The sequence below is a fragment of the Convolutriloba macropyga genome, chromosome 5 (assembly GCF_964194025.1).
Source record: "Convolutriloba macropyga chromosome 5, txConMacr16.3, whole genome shotgun sequence".
In the NCBI taxonomy this organism is placed as follows: domain Eukaryota; kingdom Metazoa; phylum Xenacoelomorpha; order Acoela; family Convolutidae; genus Convolutriloba; species Convolutriloba macropyga.
The window spans coordinates 25,068,296-25,092,514 of record NC_134472.1 but is presented as its reverse complement, the minus strand read 5'-3'; the positions used below and the strand labels follow the sequence as shown (position 1 = coordinate 25,092,514).

Sequence of the window (24,219 nt, the reverse complement as noted above, 5' to 3'; positions counted from 1 at the left end):
AAAAAAAAAGAAAGTTGATCGGAGGGGGGGGATGGAGGTGGAGCTAGGTGGTTCAGCTAGGTGGGACCGAGGTATGCGTCTGAAAAAGGCTTATATCTCGAAAACTACTGAACCAAATTTGAAAAATGAATGTTTTGTAATCAGCATGAACTGGGGCGTCGATCTAAGGTTTAAAACGTGAAAAAAACTGAATAAATCAAAACTCGATTTTTGCCATCCTGGCTGAAATTGGCTCTTTTTCATTAACATTTGGGAAATCAAAAAATTGAGCCATGTAACTGTATCGAAACTTTTTGATCCTTATATATTCGTAAAGAGTATTATATGAGCAAGAAAATGATATAACATACTTGTAAAATCGATTTGTGACAAAAGAGTTATTAAACTAAACAACTTTGAAAATTTGAAATTTTTGCAAAAATCGACCCTGATTTCGGCCGCTATATTGCTCTCGCATTCTCTTGTTTGGCATTTATTTAAAAAACAAATTATACTGTCATTGGAACCGTAAACTCTAGTTTATTATGATACCAAAAACTTGTATGTTTTTTGCTTTTAATTGGGAAAATTTAGTCGAAGTTCGACAAAAATAGCTATTTTTTGCCCCTAAATCAACAGTTTTTTGGATTTTTCGGTTAGAAATAAAACAAATCGGAGAAACGTCCGTATATTTTCAAAAAGTACAATATCACAGCAGCAAAATGGGCTATTATAGATTTTCTAACTCTTCTTTGTCAAAAAGTTATGATGAAACGTTTTTAAAGAAATTTGACAATTTCTTCATTTACTCAGAGATATCTTTGAAATTTTGTAAAAAAATCGAAAGATTGCTAACTACTACTACACAAACTCAAAAGCTACTCTATCGGGGCACTGAAATAGGCTAACGTAGAGTTTTTAACACGGCTTCTTCAAAAAGTTATTAACAAACGTTTTTCAAGAAGGTTGACATTTTCTTCATTTACCTCGAGACATTTTTGAAATTTTGTATAAAAATCAAAATATAGCCAACTACTACTACAGATATTCAAAAAGTGCAATAAAATGGGCCAATATAGAGTTTGTAACTCGGCTTCTTCAAAAAGTTATTAACAAACGTTTTTCAAGAAGATTGACATTTTCTTCATTTACCCCGAAACATTTTTGAAATTTTGTATACAAATCAAATTATTGCTAATTACTACTACACATATTCAAAAGCTACTTTATTGAGGCATTAAAATGGGCCAATGAACTGTTTTTAACTTGTGTTCTTCAAAAAGATATTAACAAACGTTTTTCAAGAAGTTTGAAATTTTCTTCACCTAATTAGAGAGTTCGTTGAAATTTTGTATACAAATTGAGATATTGCTAACTACTATTTTCAAACGTTCTAAATTGTGGCTGAAGTGGAGCATGCCCACCAAAAATGAGCACAATTGAACTAAAATTGACGTTTTCGTGTCCAAAACAATGTTCGGTGATCGAAAAAGTTAAGCCTCATCGAGCGCGGATACTTTTTTGGAAGTAATTGAAAACTTGTCCAAAATGGTTTGCTCAGTCCATTTTTTTTATTTCATCCTCAATTATGTCTAAATTGTAGCCTGCACACCAAAAATGAGCACAATTGGACTGAAATTGATGATTTGGTCACCAAAACAATGTTCGGTGATAGAAAAAATTCAGATACTTTTTTGGAACTAGGTTAAAACTTGTCCAAATTAGTTCGGTCAGTCCAAATTTTTAATTTCATCACCCATTGTGGCTAAAGTGGAGCAAACCCACCAAAACTGAGCACAATTGGACTAAAATTGACGATTTCGTGTCCAAAACAATGTTCGGTGATCGAAAAAGTTAAGCCTCATCGAGCGCGGATACTTTTTTGGAAGTAATTGAAAACTTGTCCAAAACGGTTTGATCAGTCCATTTTTTTTATTTCATCCTCAATTATGTCTATATTGTAGCCTGTACACCAAAAATGAGCACAATTGGACTAAAATTGATGATTTGGTCACCAAAACAATGTTCGGTGATAGAAAAAATTCAGATTTTTTTTTGGAACTAGGTAAAACTTGTCCAAATTAGTTCGGTCAGTCCAAACTTTTAATTTTATCACCAATTGTGGCTAAAGTGGAGTATACCCACCAAAAATGAGCACAATTGGACAAAAATTGACGATTTCGTGTCCAAAACAATGTTCGGTGATCGAAAAAGTTAAGCCTCATCGAGCGCGGATACTTTTTTGGAAGTAATTGAGAACGTGTCCAAAGTAGTTTGCTCAGTCCATTTTTTTATTTCATCCTTATTTATGTCTAAATTGGACCCTGCAAACCAAAAATGAGCACAATTGGACTTAAATTGACGATTTGGTCACCAAAACAATGTTCGGTGATAGAAAAAATTTAGATACTTTTTTGGAACTAGGTAAAAACTTGTCCAAATTAGTTCGGTCAGTCCAAACTTTTAATTTTATCACCAATTGTGGCTAAAGTGGAGCATACCCACCAAAAATGAGCACAATTGGACTAAAATTGACGATTTGGTCACCAAAACAATGTTCGGTGATAGAAAAAATTCAGATACTTTTTTGGAACTAGGTAAAAACTTGTCCAAATTAGTTCGGTCAGTCCAAACTTTTAATTTTATCACCAATTGTGGCTAAAGTGGAGCATACCCACCAAAAATGAGCACAATTGGACTAAAATTGACGATTTGGTGTCCGAAACAATGTTCGGTGATCGAAAAAGTTAAGCCTCATCGAGCGCGGATACTTTTTTGGAAGTAAATGAAAACTTGTCCAAAACGGTTTGCTCAGTCCATTTTTTTTATTTCATCCTCAATTATGTCTATATTGTAGCCTGTACACCAAAAATGAGCACAATTAGACTAAAATTGATGATTTGGTCACCAAAACAATGTTCGGTGATAGAAAAAATTCAGATTTTTTTTTGGAACTAGGTAAAACTTGTCCAAATTAGTTCGGTCAGTCCAAACTTTTAATTTTATCACCAATTGTGGCTAAAGTGGAGTATACCCACCAAAAATGAGCACAATTGGACTAAAATTGATGATTTGGCCACCAAAACAATGTTCGGTGATAGAAAAAATTCAGATTTTTTTTTGGAACTAGGTAAAAACTTGTCCAAATTAGATCGGTCAGTCCAAACTTTTAAATTTATCACCAATTGTGGCTAAAGTGGAGTATACCTACCAAAAATGAGCAAAATTGGACAAAAATTGACGATTTCGTGTCCAAAACAATGTTCGGTGATCGAAAAAGTTAAGCCTCATCGAGCGCGGATACTTTTTTGGAAGTAATTGAGAACGTGTCCAAAGTAGTTTGCTCAGTCCATTTTTTTATTTCATCCTTATTTATGTCTAAATTGGACCCTGCAAACCAAAAATGAGCACAATTGGACTTAAATTGACGATTTGGTCACCAAAACAATGTTCGGTGATAGAAAAAATTCAGATACTTTTTTGGAACTAGGTAAAAACTTGTCCAAATTAGTTCGGTCAGTCCAAACTTTTATTTTTATCACCAATTGTGGCTAAAGTGGAGCATACCCACCAAAAATGAGCACAATTGGACTAAAATTGACGATTTGGTCACCAAAACAATGTTCGGTGATAGAAAAAATTCAGATACTTTTTTGGAACTAGGTAAAAACTTGTCCAAATTAGTTCGGTCAGTCCAAACTTTTAATTTTATCACCAATTGTGGCTAAAGTGGAGCATACCCACCAAAAATGAGCACAATTGGACTAAAATTGACGATTTCGTGTCCGAAACAATGTTCGGTGATCGAAAAAGTTAAGCCTCATCGAGCGCGGATACTTTTTTGGAAGTAAATGAAAACTTGTCCAAAACGGTTTGCTCAGTCCATTTTTTTTATTTCATCCTCAATTATGTATATATTGTAGCCTGTACACCAAAAATGAGCGCAATTGGACTAAAATTGATGATTTGGCCACCAAAACAGTGTTCGGTGATAGAAAAAATTCAGACTTTTTTTTGGAACTAGGTAAAAACTTGTCCAAATTAGTCCGGTCAGTCCGAACTTTTAATTTTATCACCAATTGTGGCTAAAGTGGAGTATACCTACCAAAAATGAGCACAATTGGACAAAAATTGACGATTTCGTGTCCAAAACAATGTTCGGTGATCGAAAAAGTTAAGCCTCATCGAGCGCGGATACTTTTTTGGAAGTAATTGAGAACGTGTCCAAAATAGTTTGCTCAGTCCATTTTTTTTTATTTCATCCTTAATTATGTCTAAATTGGACCCTACAAACCAAAAATGAGCACAATTGGACTAAAATTGACGATTTGGTCACCAAAACAATGTTCGGTGATAGAAAAAATTCAGATACTTTTTTTGGAACTAGGTAAAAACTTGTCCAAATTAGTTCGGTCAGTCCGAATTTTTAATTTTATCACCAATTGTGGCTAAATTGGAGCATCCCCTCCAAAATCAGCCCAATTGGACTAAAATTGACGATTTCGTGTCCAAAACAATGTTCGGTGATCGAAAAAGTTAAGCCTCATCGAGCGCTGATACTTTTTTTGAAGTAATTGAAAACGTGTCCAAAATGGTTTGCTCAGTCCAATTTTTTTATTTCATCCTCAATTATGTCTATATTGTAGCCTGTACACCAAAAATGAGCACAATTGGACTAAAATTGATGATTTGGCCACCAAAACAATGTTCGGTGATAGAAAAAATTCAGATTTTTTTTTGGAACTAGGTAAAAACTTGTCCAAATTAGATCGGTCAGTCCAAACTTTTAAATTTATCACCAATTGTGGCTAAAGTGGAGTATACCTACCAAAAATGAGCAAAATTGGACAAAAATTAACGATTTCATGTCCAAAACAATGTTCGGTGATCGAAAAAGTTAAGCCTCATCGAGCGCGGATACTTTTTTGGAAGTAATTGAGAATGTGTTCAAAATAGTTTGCTCGGTCCATTTTTTTTTATTTCATCCTTAATTATGTCTAAATTGGACCCTGCAAACCAAAAATGAGCACAAGCAATTGGAGTAAAATTGACGATTTGGTCACCAAAACAATGTTCGGTGATAGAAAAAATTTAGATACTTTTTTGGAACTAGGTAAAAACTTGTCCAAATTAGTTCGGTCAGTCCGAACTTTTAATTTTATCACCAATTGTTGCTAAAGTGGAGCATACCCACCAAAAATGAGCACAATTGGACTAAAATTGACGATTTCGACTCCAAAACAATGTTCGGTGGTCGAAAAAGTTAAGCCTCATCGAGCGCGGATACTTTTTTGGAAGTAATTGAAAACGTGTCCAAAATGGTTTGCTCAGTCCATTTTTTTTCATCCTCAATTATATTTAAATTGGAGCCTGCAAACCAAAAATGAGCACAATTGGACTAAAACTGACGATTTGGTCACCAAAACAATGTTCGGTGATAGAAAAAATTCAGATACTTTTTTTGGAACTAGGTAAAAACTTGTCCAAATTAGTTCGGTCAGTCCGAACTTTTAATTTTATCACCAACTTTAAATTACACTCTAGAAATAAAAAGGGTGTAAAAGTGTAAAAGTAATTGATTCTTTTCATAAGGGTGGAAAAAAGGGTGTACTCTTTTATCATTCCACCCTTAATTACACTCTTTCTAGAGTGTAAAAATAAGAGTGTAGAATAATTGATTCTTTTCATAAGGGTGGAAAAAAAGGTGTAATCTTTTATCATTCCACCCTTAATTACACTCTTTCTAGAGTGTAAAAATAAGAGTGTAAAAATAATTGATTCTTTTCATAAGGGTGGAAAAAAGGGTGTAATCTTTTATCATTCCACCCTTAATTACACTCTTTCTAAGAGTGTAAAAAGAGTGTACAAAAGAGTGTAATAACAGTGTAATTTCTTCAAATTCCACTCTTACACTCTTTTCCCCGGTAAATAAGAGTGGAAAATGGATTACACCCTAATCCCCGCTAATTAGGGGTGAAATAGGGGTGAAACCTCCTCCCGGGGAGTCCAGCTTGTTAAGTTCTAATTTTGAACTTTGAACTTTAGAATAATTCCAAATGAAATAGTTCTTAAATTCAAAAGCATGATTTTTTCCTACTTCTTCAGCTCAAGCACTTTGATTAAAATGATTTGTGAATGACCATTCTGAAAGAACACTGGGGGGGGGGGGGGGGGGGGGGCATGAGATGCCGAAAATGAGACGCGCTTAAAAGTATTTTTCCAAAAAGTTTATATGTTTTGCTGAAGTTGCCAAGTCAAAGAGCCTTATTACTTATTTTTCAACCTTAAAATATCTCAACGTTTTTATTCAAAAGAAAATTAATTTAATTATGTTATTTTTGACAACACTGTAGACAGAAAAGTACTAATTATTCAAAATTTCATCCCGGGTCGAGGTTTTGACAAAAAATAATGTAAGATTAGCGGTAAATAGCGGTGAAAAAAAAACTTTTTTCACCGCAAAGCGCCCGCATCTTTTAGCGTTGAATGCGCTGAAAGCGGTGAATTTTTGTAAGAATTGCGTTGAATTTTGCGGTGAATTTTGGGTCTTTCCCATTATAGCCCCCCCCCCCCAGCTTGGTGGTCAGATAACCTATAGCCCCCCCAATCATGGTAAATATACCATAATGGGGGGGGCTATATTTTCATGGGGGGGGCTATAATGGGAAAGACCCAAAATTTTTTTCACCGCATCCTGCTTGTAGCGGTGAAAAATTTTCTTTCACCGCTTAGGCGCTGAAAAAAAATTTCACCGCTTAAAAGTTTTTTTTCACCGCATTCATCGCATTGAACGCAAATCTTACACTTTTACACAAATTCACCGCAAATCTTACATCTTTTAGCGATTTTTAGCAGTGACACCTCGACCCAGGATATCGTATTTTTACAAAAACAACAGTAAAACGAATTTAATTCCCTGCAGTGAAACTCAAATGTTCCGCATGATCTTTCCAACAGGTCTATTTGATTTAAATGAAGCGCTCTTACCCTCGCGTCAACTAGTGGTGCTGTCGGAGCCTCTGAAAGTCCGTGTGATTTCTCTGGTGGTAATGTCCTCGAGAAGCCAGATGACGTCAAGGACTTCCAATGCAGATTTGCGAGACGTCTAATTTGGTCGTTTGTTCATTGAAGAAACAATCAATCAGAAAACAAAATTAATTTTATTATTAGACAGAAAAGTACTAGTTATTTCAAACCTATGCTTCCAGATATGTTCAAACCTATACTTCACTTGCGTTCACGAGGAGCTCTCCACGGTCATCGTCTTGTTGAATACGGCTCCAGGAACATTCAAGAACTGCCTTTCGATCATCCAAGCAGGAAATTAATGGGTTTCTTTGGACTGTCATCTTTATTGCTCATACGATGAGTTACAGGCCGCCGAAAATTTGCTTGGAACTCAGCTTGCTGAGAAATAAATCCAAAAGCAATGGGTTATAACTTGCTTGAGCAGCAGTTGAGATAAAGAGCTTGTTTAGCGCAAAAAATGATAACGGCTGGCAGGGGAGATGTAGGTAGCAGTTCAACATACACTCCATTATCTCTCAATTGTAAATATTATTTCATTAGTTTCACAGTGTTTGGTTTCACAGTGTTTGGTTGCACATCCAATAAAGGATTTGGATCTTTTCCGTTTGTGCCCCCCCCCCAGTACGTCATGCTCCCCCGGTCACAGAGCACGTGCCGTTACATAGCAGATCATCATGTAAAAATATAGCACGTGCGTCTGGAGGTGCAAATTAAATGCACCCACTAAGCTGTGGGCACAAACGGAAAAAATCCAGGGATTTTTACAATAGTATTTTACTCGACTTCCACGTTAGTTTTACAAATTGTTGGCAGATATCAACCTTGCTTTATGGCGGTAAACCATCATTGAAGGAGAAGTTAATTGTAAGCGTTAATATCAATTTATCTAGTTTTTGCCACTAAATTGTACCATTTTGGATATTTAGCAATTGTACAAAGTCATAGATAATTCCTACTAATTACGATATTATATATAGTTTTAAAGAATGGTTTTATGCAGATATACTAATATCATGAATGAAATTTCACCTAGCATGAAAACATTACATGAATGTATAAGCAATATGAAAATTGTCGAAATAATGCTTTTGTGCTCACGAAAACAAATTGGAAATTTTTCATCATAGAAGTCATACTAAGTCATAAGGGGAGATCTTCCGTGCATACAACTGAATTATAAACTGTTTATTTGCACGCGATCAATTCAGAAAATCTTTTTTCTGGGCGAATTATTTAGTTTCAATGTGCTTAAGTGAACAAACTAATGATCTTTCTCTCTCCTGACTCTCTCTCTCTCTCTCTCTCTCTCTCTCTCTCTCTCTCTCTCTCTCTCTCTCTCTCTCTCTCTCTCTCTCTCCTCTCGCTCTCTCTCTCTCTCTCTCTCTCTCTCTCTCTCTCTCTTGCATTAAAAATTACTAGCAGATCCCACAGATCCCAACTGTAGATTTATTTTGCCCATTGAAAAACAGTCATCTTATTGGCGAATATTTTATGATCGGATATTTTTGTTCAAGGACAGGCTTGAATTTGATAGTAGTTTTTTAACACTTAATGCCTTCATTTTTTGTGCTATTGTTAATAACCCACATTTGCAACCAGGAAATTCATTTCTGATCATCCCTATACAAACGTTTATCAGTACTCTAACAGAACAATAAACAGCTTTAATGGTACTATAATACTTTTTTCGTCCTCTAGGATAAATCTCTAAGACAAGTAATATAAGAATATTACAAAAGAAAGAAAGTCTCCTGATGGAAAATTAGTTGCTTCGTTGCTTTACTTATGAGTAACTTTTGGGAACCTTGACATTTTGTGGAGTGATTTTTTCAACCTGCTTTGATTGACTTGAGTTTCTTTGCTTTTGTGCTCCCGAAATCTTGTTTCTGGGTAATTCAAGAGGGGAATATAAAATTATGTATACTGTTCTATTATTTTGTAATTTTTCTGAAACTCAAATAATCAAAATTCAAAATTAAAATAGCAAACTTTAGTCAGTTTTGTTGTGATGCCTCAATGAATTGAGCCAACAGGAAGCTTCACACTTCACATAGTATGTTTTTTTACGTAGCACCGTGCTTTCTAAAAAAACAAGAATCAATTAAACAATTGTATTTTTTAGTCAGGCTGAAGTGACCTTTAGTGCAGCAATTACTTTAGATTTAACCAACCATAACTGCAATCTTTGTTTTTCAAGAGCAAGAATTTTTTGGAGAAAACATGAGATTCTGATGATTGTTAGACACCAGAATCTGAACAATTTTGTTCCTATGAAAAGCGCTGTCCTGTCACTTTTTTATTTGAATTCACGCTGCTCATCCTTTCATTCTCCTCTTTCGGTAAAAATTTTGAAATATAAGAAAATTATGAGATTATGAAATCACCTTGTTTTGTTGTTTTGAGTGATGCTTTGAACGTCCTAGTTTGATAAATTTTTGTTTTAGCATAGCAGTGTTCATCAATTGTTTCCTTCAGTGTTACCAAAAAAAGTTGGCTTTGAAAATTCACTACCTCTCGCCTATTTTGATAGGCGTTCTAAAACAATTAGAGAACTAATTTAGATGTCTCATCAATTATTTTCGGATTTACTCTCAGCTCAGCTTCGCCTCGTCTCAACTGTGCTCCGTACACTAACCAATTCGTACATGCAAAATGGTTCTCTAAGTATATGTTAGAGTATAGTTGTGGGAAGCCTAAGGCAATTAGAGCTCAAAGCCGAGGGCCCTTGCGCCTGAGGCAGAGCTCGAATTGCCGAAGGCTTCCCAGAACTATAATCTAACTTATTTAGACCCCAATTTTGCTGTTCAAAACTCAAAGAGGGTAAAATTTATAGTAACATTGCAATTGTCGTGCAGCGAATCAATCCAACAATTGAATAACCGTTCAACCCAAATATTATTTTTTTCTGAGTTCCTTGATATTTTAGGAAAGAATGAATCGCAGAGGTCGTCAGCCGGCTCTGTTGTGTCACTCTCATTGTCACTCTTTATGGTTTTTAGAAAAATGAGCAATTTATGAAAATGTTTTATATTGACTCAATTATAGACCTTAAAATGTCCTCTTTACCGAAGTTCAATTATCCCATTTAATTATCTTTGAAAAGTGTATGCTTTGTCTCATGAGAAAAAATTGGGCTTTCCAGAAAATTTTCCTAGAAGCATGCCTTAGGGCTTCCAAAAATTTTTCCATGAAGTTTGCTCAGTTGATCGCTCATTTTATACCATTTTGCAAGGTTGAATTCTTCGAGACATGTGTGAAAAGTGAGCGAAAAACTGATTAAGTTCAAAGTCTAGTGTGATATGAAACGTGAAATTTTGAAAACAAAAGTGGGACGCTTGAGAAAGTATGAAATAATGACTTCTTGCTTTCTTGCATCAACTTTCAAAATTAGTGATCGAGCCTAACGTTATTGTTGATTTTCTTTAACAGCGAAATTGGGGTCTAACTATTGCATAACTGATTTTTCTACGGAAAGCTTTTGATGAATACTGCCACACGGTTGGAGAACGTATTCAGAGAACCAAAGGGTACGAGTGTTGAATTGCATTTGAAAATGAAGTTAAGAGTGTAATTTGCAGATTGTTAAAAGATAAGTTTTCTTGTTGACAATATACAGAAGTTGAAATCAACCAAACTTCTCCGTTTGCAGGAGCGAAACGGCTGATTATTTATAGCGGTTTGATTCGAATGTCAAAAGTTAGATTTCTTAGTTTGAAAGATTGAACTTAAGACTTAAAGTGAAAGTCTAATTTTTTGTCCTAAACTTAGTATCCTATAGGAAACTAAGTTCGGGACAAAAAATTAGACTTGCACTTCTTTAAGTTGAATCTTTCAAACTAAGTTCTCTGCCTCGAAGTTTTATTGACCGATGAAATCATACCCTGGGTTCTCTAATTTTAAGTGAGGGGGTCTATATCGATAATCAGTGCAAGCTTTTCTTACATTATGCAGATTGGAGATGGGAGCTACCATCTGACATGGGGATACTACTTCGGGTGGTGGTCGTTCCTCCTTTTGATTGTGGCTATGTACATTCAGTGGGCTGACTTCGCCACGAAACTCAAGGCCAGAGATCTCGAGTTGCAAGATGATGAGTTCGAAATAGACGACGGATACTTGATCCTCAAATCCGCATATTAATAAACAAATATATAAACAAGCAAACAAACAAACAATTGAGATGGAACTTATTTGTGACATCTTCCCTTACCCCTCCACAATCTACAATTGAAATATCATTAGTCAGAATGCATTAATGCTAATACTCGTTTCAAAAAATCAAAGCACGGCTTCCAGTATCAATATATCAAAAAAATAAAGATGTATAATGTCAATCTGCGCGCACAGAAAGTTGAAAATAAATTTCAAAATGTTGTTCAAAATACTCTTATGTGAAATTGACAAAGTTTTCTATAATGGATTCCTAATAAACTTTTAACTGATTTATTTGCACAGCACTTAGTTGGAAATTTTCCAAAAGAATTTTTGCTTGAAAGTGGAAGTTTTCAAATGTTCCTAATGCAGCGGTCAATTGCATGTTTCCTTGATTAAATAGCTAAACGGTTAGATAAAGTCCACAGTTTTTTAAATTGTTTGTAATTGGTTTAATAATGTAAGAACAATTCCAATTCCATTCTCATGGAATTATGATTTAGTTTTGAGATTCAAAATTTTGGCATCGACCCAAGAGAATATGACAACAAATATAAAATCAGCACGGCTCCCCTAAAATCTCAAAATGGGAAAAAATCTATTCAAATCAGTACTCAAAGGAATAAGGAGGCTCGGTAATGTGCGATCGCACATAAGGTTCCGACCCCGCTCATCCACAATTTTGACATAATTCTCCAGCAAATGCAGAACAGATAGAAAAACCCAACCATTCCAGTATTTTTCAAAAAAAAATTGTACGAAATTGTATGAACGAAATGATAGCCTCCAAAGCAAATAACTCAGTGGAGTAAAAAATGATGCATTAAATTATTGAGATATGCCGATACTAAGAAAGCGAGTCAAGACGAACAGCAAAATCTAACAACAACAACAAAAATTAATTACATCGAAAACTTTGTCCGTTCTAAAAAACAAAACTTAAAAACAAGGTCATAATATAGTCAGATAAAACTGCAACTAAACAAAGTAACTTGTAATTCGGCAGAAAAGATATGGGACCAGTCCATAATAAGGCTTGGTAACAGTTAGACAAAAAAGAACAAAAAGAGTAAAGTTGAAAAATTCGGTTATGATTATTACAAACAATTAAATTCAAAGTTAAACCCTTAGAAATCAACTAAAATGACCCATAGGTTTACAAATGCCAATGCTTCTTTAGACGGGGATTAAAAACTGTCGGTATTACATTGTTTATTGTTTATTGAACAACAAATAAACAACAAACAAAAAATCAATTAAAACTTGCCAGAAAACGCTTTCGAAGCCGTAAAGCCATTATTTTGCCCCCAAACTCTGTTCGACTGCACCTTCTTCGAACACTGATAATGTATTATGTGACCTCTCATTAATGAAACTAGTTAACATGTAGACAAAAAAGGGGAAAAGGCAAGCTTATGTAACACTTGTTTTTTTTTCGAAAAAAAAATTATTTCCAAAGACATGAAAGCCATTAATTACAAAATGAAATAATTAAATAGGTTCGTTTATTCTTCCAAAGGAAGCCCCTGAGACTTGCAAAATCCTGAATATGTCTTACGTCTGTAAAAAGAACGTCAAATATGACAAAAATCATCAATGAATTTTTTTGTGAAGAATCTGTGTCGAAGCCAGTAAAGGCATAACGAATTCCTTAAAAACATTAGATTTTGTGACACCAATCGATTTGACACCTTCTTTTGACAACAATAGTTTTATATATGGCCTTTAATTAACGAGACTAGGTAACAAACAGACAATAAAGGGAACCAAATTGCGAGTTTAATATATTTTTTTTAAATCTTGGAAAACAAGTGTTTTCAAAGTCATGAAAGCCATCAGCTATCTACTAAAATCAGAATATCGTCTCATCTTTTCGTCCTTGAAAAACAATAAGAGGGGTCCTTGCACAGGATATTTCATACAACTAAAAAGACAAAGTAAAAACGACAGTTAAAAACAAAGTTAAAAAATTCAATTAAATTCTTCGAGAAAGTAGTGTATAACGTGATAATGCGACAAAAACAGAAGACATGAAAAATGGGCAAAAAGCTTAAATTTAGAAAATGTAAAATCTAGTAGTATCAAAGCCAGAAAACCAAAATTTGAGGCGTAAAACCTCAATAATGATTGAACTTGAATTCAGTAGAAAGAAGAAGCATTCTTTCATTAATGACACTTAGCAACAAATTGTTAGAAAAAAATGGAGGCAAAGTTCAATAAGCAATTTTTTATTTAAAAATCAGATATTTTTAAAAGTCAAAACGACCATAAGCTTTCAAGTAACAAATTAGATACATTAATGTGGAGCTGATTAGAGAGCCAATTGAACCTGTCACTAGTAAGCTTTCATTTGAAATGTTCTGTTTTTACTTAACATAAAAAAAGATCAATTTTTTTAAAAAAAAAAGACCGACTAATTACAATCCAAATTATTTTTGGACTGTAAGAGTCCAAGATTGGTCCAAAACTAGCCCTGCTAATGTTGTTTGTCCATTCAGAACACCTAACTTTTCGAATGTCAGATATAGATATTTTGTTAGTTAAATAATCAAAAACAAATGCTGCGTTTTTGATAATCAACGAGTAAAGTTAGCAAAAAACGGCAAAGTTTCAATTACAGAGCAATCTCAACGGAAGTTGAAGTAGAAATTGCCCCTTTGGAATCTACATTGATTGTGTTAGTGGTATTTGGTTGTGCACTTCCTGCAAATGTAATCAAAGTGGACTGAAGAAACTTGTTTCGTGCTGTTTTTGAGGAAAAAGTCTGGATTTTGAAATATTTAGCCAGATTTTGTGACAAAGAATTTAAATAGAAATTTTTTGTCCTTAAAAATAAAATCAACAAGACTTCATCGGTCCCGCTTACTTCAGCCACCTATTCCTACCACGCACATCGTTCAGCCAGTAAGGACCTCGTGCTGTCAATGACCCTATCCAATCGGTGCACCCCCCCCCCCACTGATGCCTCCGACACGATCAACAACCCCCGCCCCGTGCACTATCCCCCTGCGCTCAACTCACACGCCTCCATTTAAGCTAAAGCTAGCCTAGCCTCACTAAACCGTGGCTAGCTACTGAAGAAACCAACCGCTCGCCGGTCGTTTGAGAGCAATTTGCCCGACGTTATTCGGTTATGTTTATCGTTTTTTGAGGTATCTGCACATCTTGGGGTACGGGCAGCGTGCGGTACATGAACATATTACCGGTACCTGACCAAATATTAAAAATAATGTGAAATTGTAACGATCTGAGTTTTTTAAAAGTTCACTCTAGATTTCTGAAATCAAGATAAACATATAACATCACATCAAACACATATACATGGACTCAAAACATTAGGCAACCGAGTGAAAGAACGCGAGAGACAAACGAAAGAGACGCGCCAATGACGAGTGAAAGACGACAGCGAGACGACCGAGAGGCGACCGGAGAGAGTGCAAGAGCGGGGAGAGAGGGAGGGAGAGCGCAAAAAAATCCAAACGCCTAAAGCATTTTTACATGATCACTTTTCACATATTTTAAGAAAAACCAAGCAACACTTAAAACACATTTCTTCGTCACCCAGGCCATATACACAAACAACTCTTTTTCCGTCAGACTTTAAGGTCACTTTGAATGGCCCATACAAAACTTTGTTGGAATTGAACAAATACCTGACCCGATTAATATCCACTATATTTAAAATGCGTTGTTCGCTAACTTTAAAATATTCTCTCTGATAAATAAATTTTTTTCTAGACAGCCTATTACAGAAATTCATTTTATGTTACACTCTACCAACCCAGAGAATACTCCATACCAAGTTTGGTTTAATTTTAAAACAAATATTTTGAAATATGCTAATCGCTTAATTTACAATACTAAGACTGAAATTTTAGCTTTGTTTCTAGACAAGGTATACCAAAAAAATTTTTTGTTATAGTTTCCACATATACAGTGCATACTCCATACCAAGTTTGGTTTAATTTGTGTAACTCCTTGATCCTGTGACAATCCAAAAAAAAACATCTTGTTCGCTAAATTCGCAAAGTTACGTCGTGAAGACTGAAGATATCTTTTCGTTTTACACTCTCCATGCCTAGGGTTTTTACAATGCCAGATTCGGTTTAATTTGAGCAATAGCTGATCCGATGAAAAAACTTTATTTTGAACTATGTTATTTGCTAAATTCGCAAAATTGAGTCTTGAAAACCAAGTTTTGTTCTAGACTAGCTATGCCAAAACTCTTTTTTTTTACTTTCTACATACACATTGCATTTTTCGTACTTAGTTTGATGCAATTTGCACTACTTTTTCAGCCGGTGAAAATGCACCATTTTCAAAATTATTTTTGGCTAAAGTTGCAAAATTACATCTGAATTACCAACTGTTTTGCTAGCAAAGCTATAACAAGTACTCGACGTTTTAGTTTCCTCATACAACGGCAAATTGTGACCATGACATTTAATTGATTTCAAAAAATCCTTTCAAAAGTATATTTTTTTCTAAAACTGTAAATTCAAAAAATCGCAAATTGTAGTCTGAAAACAAAGCTTTTCTAGCTACGATAGAGCAACAAAAATCGTTTTGTTTTAGACTCTAAATACTTACGGAGTACTCCCATCACATTTTGGATTAATTTGATTAACTCCTTGATCCAATAAAAACCCACTGGTTTCAAAAATTGATTCACTGATGTCTACAGGTTACCTTTGAAGTAAAACTTTTTGCATTGAAAGCTATTGCAACAAATCTTGGCATTCTAGACTCCCCAACAAATGGCAACCTCTGACCATGAGATTTGGATAATTTCTTGACCCGATGAAAATATCTACATCTAAAATAAGATTTTCATAAAGTTCACAAGTTTCCGTATCAAAACGAAAACCTTTTCCGGACAAGCGTTAGCAGACACTCTTGGCTTGTTTGACAATCCAAAAAATGGTAACCTCTGGCCATGAGTTTCAATTGATTTGAATAACTCCTTAACCCGATGAAAAAACCGCGTTCTAAAATTACATTTTTGAAAAACTCGCAAATTTCCGTATGAAAGCCAAAACTTCAATCTACAAAAACCATAGCAAAATTTGCCCTTGTTTTAAACGCTACTTACAATGAAAATACTCCATACGAAACCAAGTATCCGATAAAAAATCAACTAGTTTTATTATTTTATTCCCTGAAGTCGCAAAATTAGCTTTGAATTACAAGTTTTTTCCTAGGAAAAACCATAGCAGAAAACCTTTTTGTTTTAGACACTACAAACACTGGGCGTACCTCCTTCACTGTTTGGGTTATTTTAAAATCTCCTTGATCCGATGGATATCTACTAGTTTTAACATTTTTTCGCGGAAGTCGCAAGATTACTTTTAAAATACAAATTTTTGCGTAGGAAAACAATTGCAAATATTCTTGGCGTTTTAGATTCCTCAAAAAAACAGCAATTTCTGACCATGATCTTGAGTTGAGTTGAATAATTCCTTGACCCGATGAAAAAATCTTTTCTAAAACAAGACAATCGTATAGTTCGCAAGTATCCTTATCAAAATAAAAGTTTTCTGGGCAAGCTTTAGCCAAAAGTCTTGGCGTTTCAGTCACCTCAAAGATTGGCAACCTTTGATCATGAGTTTCAAAGAAAAATTCCTTGACCCGATGAAAAAGCCCCTTTCTATATTTAGATTTTGGGAAAATTGCTATTTTCAGAATGAAAACCAAAATTTTTTCATAGCAAACTATACAGAAAATTCTCCTTGTTTGAGACGTTAGATGCAATGGAAGTACTCGATAGCATGCCGAGTGTGGTGCATTTTGCACTACTGTTTCAGTCGGTGAAAATGCACTATTTTCAAAATTGTTATTCCGCTGAGGTCGAAAAATTATCTGAATTACAAACTGTCATTGTTAGACTCCTCATACAATGGCAATTTTTGACCAAGTGATTCAATTGATTTCAAGAAATCCCTTATCCGATGAAGTATATTTTTTCTAAAACTGTAAATTCAAAATTCGCAAATTGTAGTCTGAAAACAAAGCTTTTCTAGCTACGATAGAGCAACAAAAATCGTTTTGTTTTAGACTCTATATACTCACGGAGTACTCCCATCACATTTTGGATTAATTTGATCAACTTCTTGGTCCAATAAAAATGCGTTAAATTCAAAAATTGATTCACTGATGTCTACAGGTTACCTTTGAAGTATAACTTTTTGCATTGAAATTTATTGCAACAAATCTTGGCGTTCTAGACTCCCCAACAAATGGCAATCTCTGACCATGAGATTTGGATAACTCCTTCACCAGATTTTCGTAAAGTTCACAATTTTCCGTATCAAAACGAAAACCTTTTCCGGACAAACTTTTTTTTGATCTGATGAACAATAATTATTTTTAAAGTTTTTAATTCAAAGAATTCGCAAAGTCGAGTATGAAAAAAATTCCTTGCTAAGATATTGCAGAAAGTCTGTTTGCCTTAGATTCTACATCCTGGGGGTACTCTCTTCGCAATTTGGGTTAATTTGATCAACTTCTTGATCCGATAAACTCCACTAGTTTCAATATTTTTTTCGGTGATGTCACAAAGTTACCTGAGAAGTACAAATTTTCGCCTAGAAAGCTAATGCAACAAATCTTGGCCTTCTAGACTCCCCAACTAACGGCAATCTCTGACCATGAAATTTGGATAATTTCTTAACCCGATGAAAATATCTACATCTAAAATAAGATTTTCATAAAGTTCACAAGTTTCTGTATCAAAACGAAAACCTTTTCCAGACAAGCGTTAGCAGAAACTCTTGGCTTGTTTGACAATCCGAAAAATGGTAACCTGTGACCATAAGTTTCAATCGATTTGAATAACTCCTTAACCCGATGAAAAAGCCGCGTTCTAAATTTACATTTTTGAAAAACTCGCAAGTTTCCGTGTGAAAGCCAAAACTTCAATCTACCGGAACTATAACAAAATTTGCCCTTGTTTTAGACGCTACTTTCAATGAAAATACTCCATGCGAAACTAAGTATCCGATAAAAAATTAACTAGTTTTATTATTTTATTCCCTGAAGTCGCAAAATTAGCTTTGAATTACAAGTTTTTCCCTAGGAAAAACCATAGCAGAAAATCTTTTTGTTTTAGACACTACAAACACTGGGCGTACCTCCTTCACTGTTTGGGTTATTTTAAAATCTCCTTGATCCCATGGATATCTACTAGTTTTAACATTTTTTCGCGGAAGTCGCAAGATTACTTTTAAAATACAAATTTTTGCGTAGGAAAACAATTGCAAATATTCTTGGCGTTTTAGATTCCTCAAAAAAACGGCAATTTCTGACCATGATCTTGAGTTGAGTTGAATAATTCCTTGACCCGATGAAAACATCTTTTCTAAAACAAGACAATCGTATAGTTCGCAAGTATCCTTATCAAAATAAAAGTTTTCTGGGCAAGCTTTAGCCAAAAGTCTTGGCGTTTCAGTCACCTCAAAGATTGGCAACCTTTGATCATGAGTTTCAAAGAAAAATTCCTTGACCCGATGAAAAAGCCCCTTTCTATATTTAGATTTTGGGAAAATTGCTATTTTCAGAATGAAAACCAAAATTTTTTCATAGCAAACTATACAGAAAATTCTCCTTGTTTGAGACGTTAGATGCAATGAAAGTACTCGATAGCATGCTGAGTGTGGTGCATTTTGCACTACTGTTTCAGTCGGTGAAAATGCACTATTTTCAAAATTGTTATTCCGCTGAGGTCGAAAAATTATCTGAATTACAGACTGTCATTGTTAGACTCCTCATACAATGGCATTTTTGACCAAGTGATTCAATTGATTTCAAAAAATCCCTTATCCGATGAAGTATATTTTTTCTAAAACTGTAAATTCAAAATTCGCAAATTGTAGTCTGAAAACAAAGCTTTTCTAGCTACGATAGAGCAACAAAAATCGTTTTGTTTTAGACTCTATATACTCACGGAGTACTCCCATCACATTTTGGATTAATTTGATCAACTTCTTGGTCCAATAAAAATGCGTTAAATTCAAAAATTGATTCACTGATGTCTACAGGTTACCTTTGAAGTATAACTTTTTGCATTGAAATTTATTGCAACAAATCTTGGCGTTCTAGACTCCCCAACAAATGGCAATCTCTGACCATGAGATTTGGATAACTCCTTCACCAGATTTTCGTAAAGTTCACAATTTTCCGTATCAAAACGAAAACCTTTTCCGGACAAACTTTTTTTTGATATGATAAACAATAATTATTTTTAAAGTTTTTAATTCAAAGAATTCGCAAAGTCGAGTATGAAAAAAATTCCTTGCTAAGATATTGCAAAAAGTCTGTTTGCCTTAGATTCTACATCCTGGGGGTACTCTCTTCGCAATTTGGGTTAATTTGATCAACTTCTTGATCCGATAAACTCCACTAGTTTCAATATTTTTTTCGGTGATGTCACAAAGTTACCTGAGAAGTACAAATTTTCGCCTAGAAAGCTAATGCAAAAAGTCTTGGCGTTTTAGACTCCCCAAACAATAGCAATCTATGACCATTGGTTTCAAATGATTTGGAGTTTCAATAGATTTGATTAATTCCGTTACGCGATCAAAAATACTTATTTCCAAAATTAAACATAAGCAAAACTTGCAAATTTCCGTATGAAAACCAAAATTTTTTATCAAAAAGCAATAGCAAAAGTCCTTTGTCTTAGACGCTTCAATCAAATGGAATACTCCATACCATTTTTTGGTCAATTTGACGATGTCCTTGAGCTGGTAAAAAAACTGTTTTAAGTAAATGTTAATCATTTTTTTTGCAAAACTACGTCCAAAATGGTGTTTTGTCTAAAGAAAATATATCGAAATTTTTTTTGAAAAAATTTTCTGCATACAAAGTATAAACTCCATGACAAGCTGGTCGACTTTTTCAAATCTTTACAAGGTGGGAGTCGAGTTGAACAACTCTGTGATGCAATTGCAGAACGCTACTTTATATTCCAGATAGGACATGTGCAGAGTGTCCTAAAATAACATACAGAAACCTAACTATCTTCCTAGGCAACCTAAAAATTCACAAATTGCTGTTTCAATCATACCTTTACAGAAGATAATCTGTTATTTTCATGGGCAAGATAAACTGAAAAATCGCGGTGTCTTGAACTCCACAAAGATCGGCAGTACAAAATACCAATTTTTGTTCAATTTGAAACAAGTTCTTGAGCTTGTTAAAAGTGAATGTTTTTCAAAGTAATCTGAAAGCGAAAATGACTTTGCATACACTAGAAGTACTCCATAACAGTTTCAATTCATTTAAAAAAACATCACGATCTAAAGCCATTTCAAATTTTTTAAAACGAAACAAGCATTAAAATTTCTCTGGACATGAACGTACCAAATTCTGGTACACTCACAAAATTTTGGTTAACGAATGAAAAACTGGACATGAACACACAAAAACCATTAAATGACCGAACTTTTTAAACGCAAAAAAAACTGAACCTGAATGCACGAAAGTCTGGTGAACTCACAAATGTCTTGGCATGAAGACATGAAAGTCTGCTGAACGCAAAAAAAACTGGACATGAACGCACGAAAGTCAGCACAAGAACGCACGAAAATCCGTTGAAAGCAACATCTTTTGGGAAATCCATGAATGTGAAATTCTTGAACACTAACGCAAGCATTTCGGGTGATGAACGAACAAACGTCTGGCGAACGCTCAAAAATCTGAACAAAAACTCTCAAAAATGTCTGCTGAACGAAAATTTGACGCAATAAATTTTGGACATGAATGCACGGAAATCTGATGAACGCAAAAAAACTTAAACATGAACGCATGAAATTCATTGACTAAGAGATTTAATTGATTTGAATAGATCCTTGATCCGATAAAAAATAATAATTTCTAAAACTTTAAATTCAAAAAATTCGCAAATTTGAGTATGAAAAACAATTTTTTTTGTTGCTAATGTTGTGCAAAAAAGTTTTTTTGCCTTAGACTCTACATACACCGGGAGTACTCGCTTCGCAATTTAGGTTAATTTGATGAACTTCTCCGATAAAACTACTAGTTACAAAATTTTATTCGCTGATGTCACAAAGTTACCTGTGACGTACAAAATTTTGCCTAGAGATCTATTGCAAAAAATCTTGGCGTTTTAGAATGTCCAAACAATAACAATCTCTGACCATGAGTTTCAAGTGATTAGGAGTTTCAATAGATTTGATTAATTCATTGACCCGATGAAGAATACCTATCTCTAAAATAAAACATTAGCAAAACTCGCAAATTTCCGTATGAATATTTCCTTCACCCGATGAAAAAGCCCCTTTCTATATTTAGATTTTAAGAAACTTGCAAATTTCAGAATGAAAACCAAATTTTTTTCTTAGCAAACTATACAGAAAATTCTCCTTGTTTGAGACGTTAGATGCAATGGAAATACTCGATAGCATGCCGAGTGTGGTTCATTTTGCTCTACTCTTTCAGTCGGTGAAAATGCATCATTTTCAAAATTGTTATTCCGCTAAGACTCCTCATACAATGGCAATTTTTGACCAAGTGTTTTAATTGATTTCAAAAAATCCTTTATCCGATGAAGTATATTTTTTTCTAAAACTGTAATTTCAAAATTCGCAAATTGTATTCTGAAAAAAAAGCTTTTCTTGCTACGATAGAGCAACAAAACTTGTTTTGTTTTGGACTCTATATACTCTACTCACGGAGTACTCCCATCACATTTTGGATTAATCTGATCAACTCGTTGTTCCAATAAAAATCAATTAGTTTCAAAAATTGATTCACTGATGTCTACAGGTTACCCCTGAAGTACAACTTTTTGCATTGAAATCTATTGCAACAAATCTTGGCCTTCTAGACTCCCCAACTAACGCCAATCTCTGACCATGAAATTTGGATAATTTCTTAACCCGATGAAAATATCTACATCTAAAATAAGATTTTCATAAAGTTCACAAGTTTCTGTATCAAAACGAAAACCTTTTCCGGACAAGCGTTAGCAGAAACTCTTGGCTTGTTTGACAATCCGAAAAATGGTAACCTGTGACCATAAGTTTCAATCGATTTGAATAACTCCTTAACCCGATGAAAAAGCCGCGTTCTAAATTTACATTTTTGAAAAACTCGCAAGTTTCCGTGTGAAAGCCAAAACTTCAATCTACCGGAACTATAACAAAATTTGCCCTTGTTTTAAACGCTACTTTCAATGAAAATACTCCATGCAAAACTAAGTATCCGATAAAAAATTAACTAGTTTTATTATTTTATTCCCTGAAGTCGCAAAATTAGATTTGAATTACAAGTTTTTCCCTAGGAAAAACCATAGCAGAAAATCTTTTTGTTTTAGACACTACAAACACTGGGCGTACCTCCTTCACTGTTTGGGTTATTTTAAAATCTCCTTGATCCCATGGATATCTACTAGTTTTAACATTTTTTCGCGGAAGTCGCAAGATTACTTTTAAAATACAAATTTTTGCGTAGGAAAACAATTGCAAATATTCTTGGCGTTTTAGATTCCTCAAAAAAACAGCAATTTCTGACCATGATCTTGAGTTGAATTGAATAATTCCTTGACCCGATGAAAACATCTTTTCTAAAACAAGACAATCGTATTGTTCGCAAGTATCCTTATCAAAATAAAAGTTTTCTGGGCAAGCTTTAGCCAAAAGTCTTGGCGTTTCAGTCACCTCAAAGATTGGCAACCTTTGATCATGAGTTTCAAAGAAAAATTCCTTGACCCGATGAAAAAGCCCCTTTCTATATTTAGATTTTGGGAAAATTGCTATTTTCAGAATGAAAACCAAAATTTTTTCATAGCAAACTATACAGAAAATTCTCCTTGTTTGAGACGTTAGATGCAATGGAAGTACTCGATAGCATGCCGAGTGTGGTGCATTTTGCACTACTGTTTCAGTCGGTGAAAATGCACTATTTTCAAAATTGTTATTCCGCTGAGGTCGAAAAATTATCTGAATTACAAACTGTCATTGTTAGACTTCTCATACAATGGCAATTTTTGACCAAGTGATTCAATTGATTTCAAAAAATCCCTTATCCGATGAAGTATATTTTTTCTAAAACTGTAATTTCAAAATTCGCAAATTGTATTCTGAAAAAAAAGCTTTTCTTGCTACGATAGAGCAACAAAACTTGTTTTGTTTTAGACTCTATATACTCTACTCACGGAGTACTCCCATCACATTTTGGATTAATCTGATCAACTCGTTGTTCCAATAAAAATCAATTAGTTTCAAAAATTGATTCACTGATGTCTACAGGTTACCCCTGAAGTACAACTTTTTGCATTGAAAGCTATTGCAACAAATCTTGGCCTTCTAGACTCCCCAACTAACGGCAATCTCTGACCATGAAATTTGGATAATTTCTTAACCCGATGAAAATATCTACATCTAAAATAAGATTTTCATAAAGTTCACAAGTTTCTGTATCAAAACGAAAACCTTTTCCGGACAAGCGTTAGCAGAAACTCTTGGCTTGTTTGACAATCCGAAAAATGGTAACCTGTGACCATAAGTTTCAATCGATTTGAATAACTCCTTAACCCGATGAAAAAGCCGCGTTCTAAATTTACATTTTTGAAAAACTCGCAAGTTTCCGTGTGAAAGCCAAAACTTCAATCTACCGGAACTATAACAAAATTTGCCCTTGTTTTAAACGCTACTTTCAATGAAAATACTCCATGCGAAACTAAGTATCCGATAAAAAATTAACTAGTTTTATTATTTTATTCCCTGAAGTCGCAAAATTAGATTTGAATTACAAGTTTTTCCCTAGGAAAAACCATAGCAGAAAATCTTTTTGTTTTAGACACTACAAACACTGGGCGTACCTCCTTCACTGTTTGGGTTATTTTAAAATCTCCTTGATCCCATGGATATCTACTAGTTTTAACATTTTTTCGCGGAAGTCGCAAGATTACTTTTAAAATACAAATTTTTGCGTAGGAAAACAATTGCAAATATTCTTGGCGTTTTAGATTCCTCAAAAAACAGCAATTTCTGACCATGATCTTGAGTTGAATTGAATAATTCCTTGACCCGATGAAAA

At 34.3% G+C, this 24,219-nt stretch overlaps 1 protein-coding gene across 6 annotated transcripts in view; it reads left to right on the top strand.

Annotated features, from left to right (window-relative positions):
- Positions 1 to 11,530, top strand: part of LOC142339898 (uncharacterized) — a 61,281-nt gene extending 49,751 nt beyond the window's left edge. For all 6 annotated transcript variants that reach the window (XM_075390235.1, XM_075390233.1, XM_075390231.1 and 3 more), the window contains exon 6: positions 10,960 to 11,530. In XM_075390235.1, the coding sequence (XP_075246350.1) occupies positions 10,960 to 11,148 (189 nt within the window). In that variant the 3' untranslated portion in view covers positions 11,149 to 11,530. The remainder of the gene's footprint in view (positions 1 to 10,959) is intronic.
- Positions 11,531 to 24,219: the final 12,689 nt, after the last annotated feature.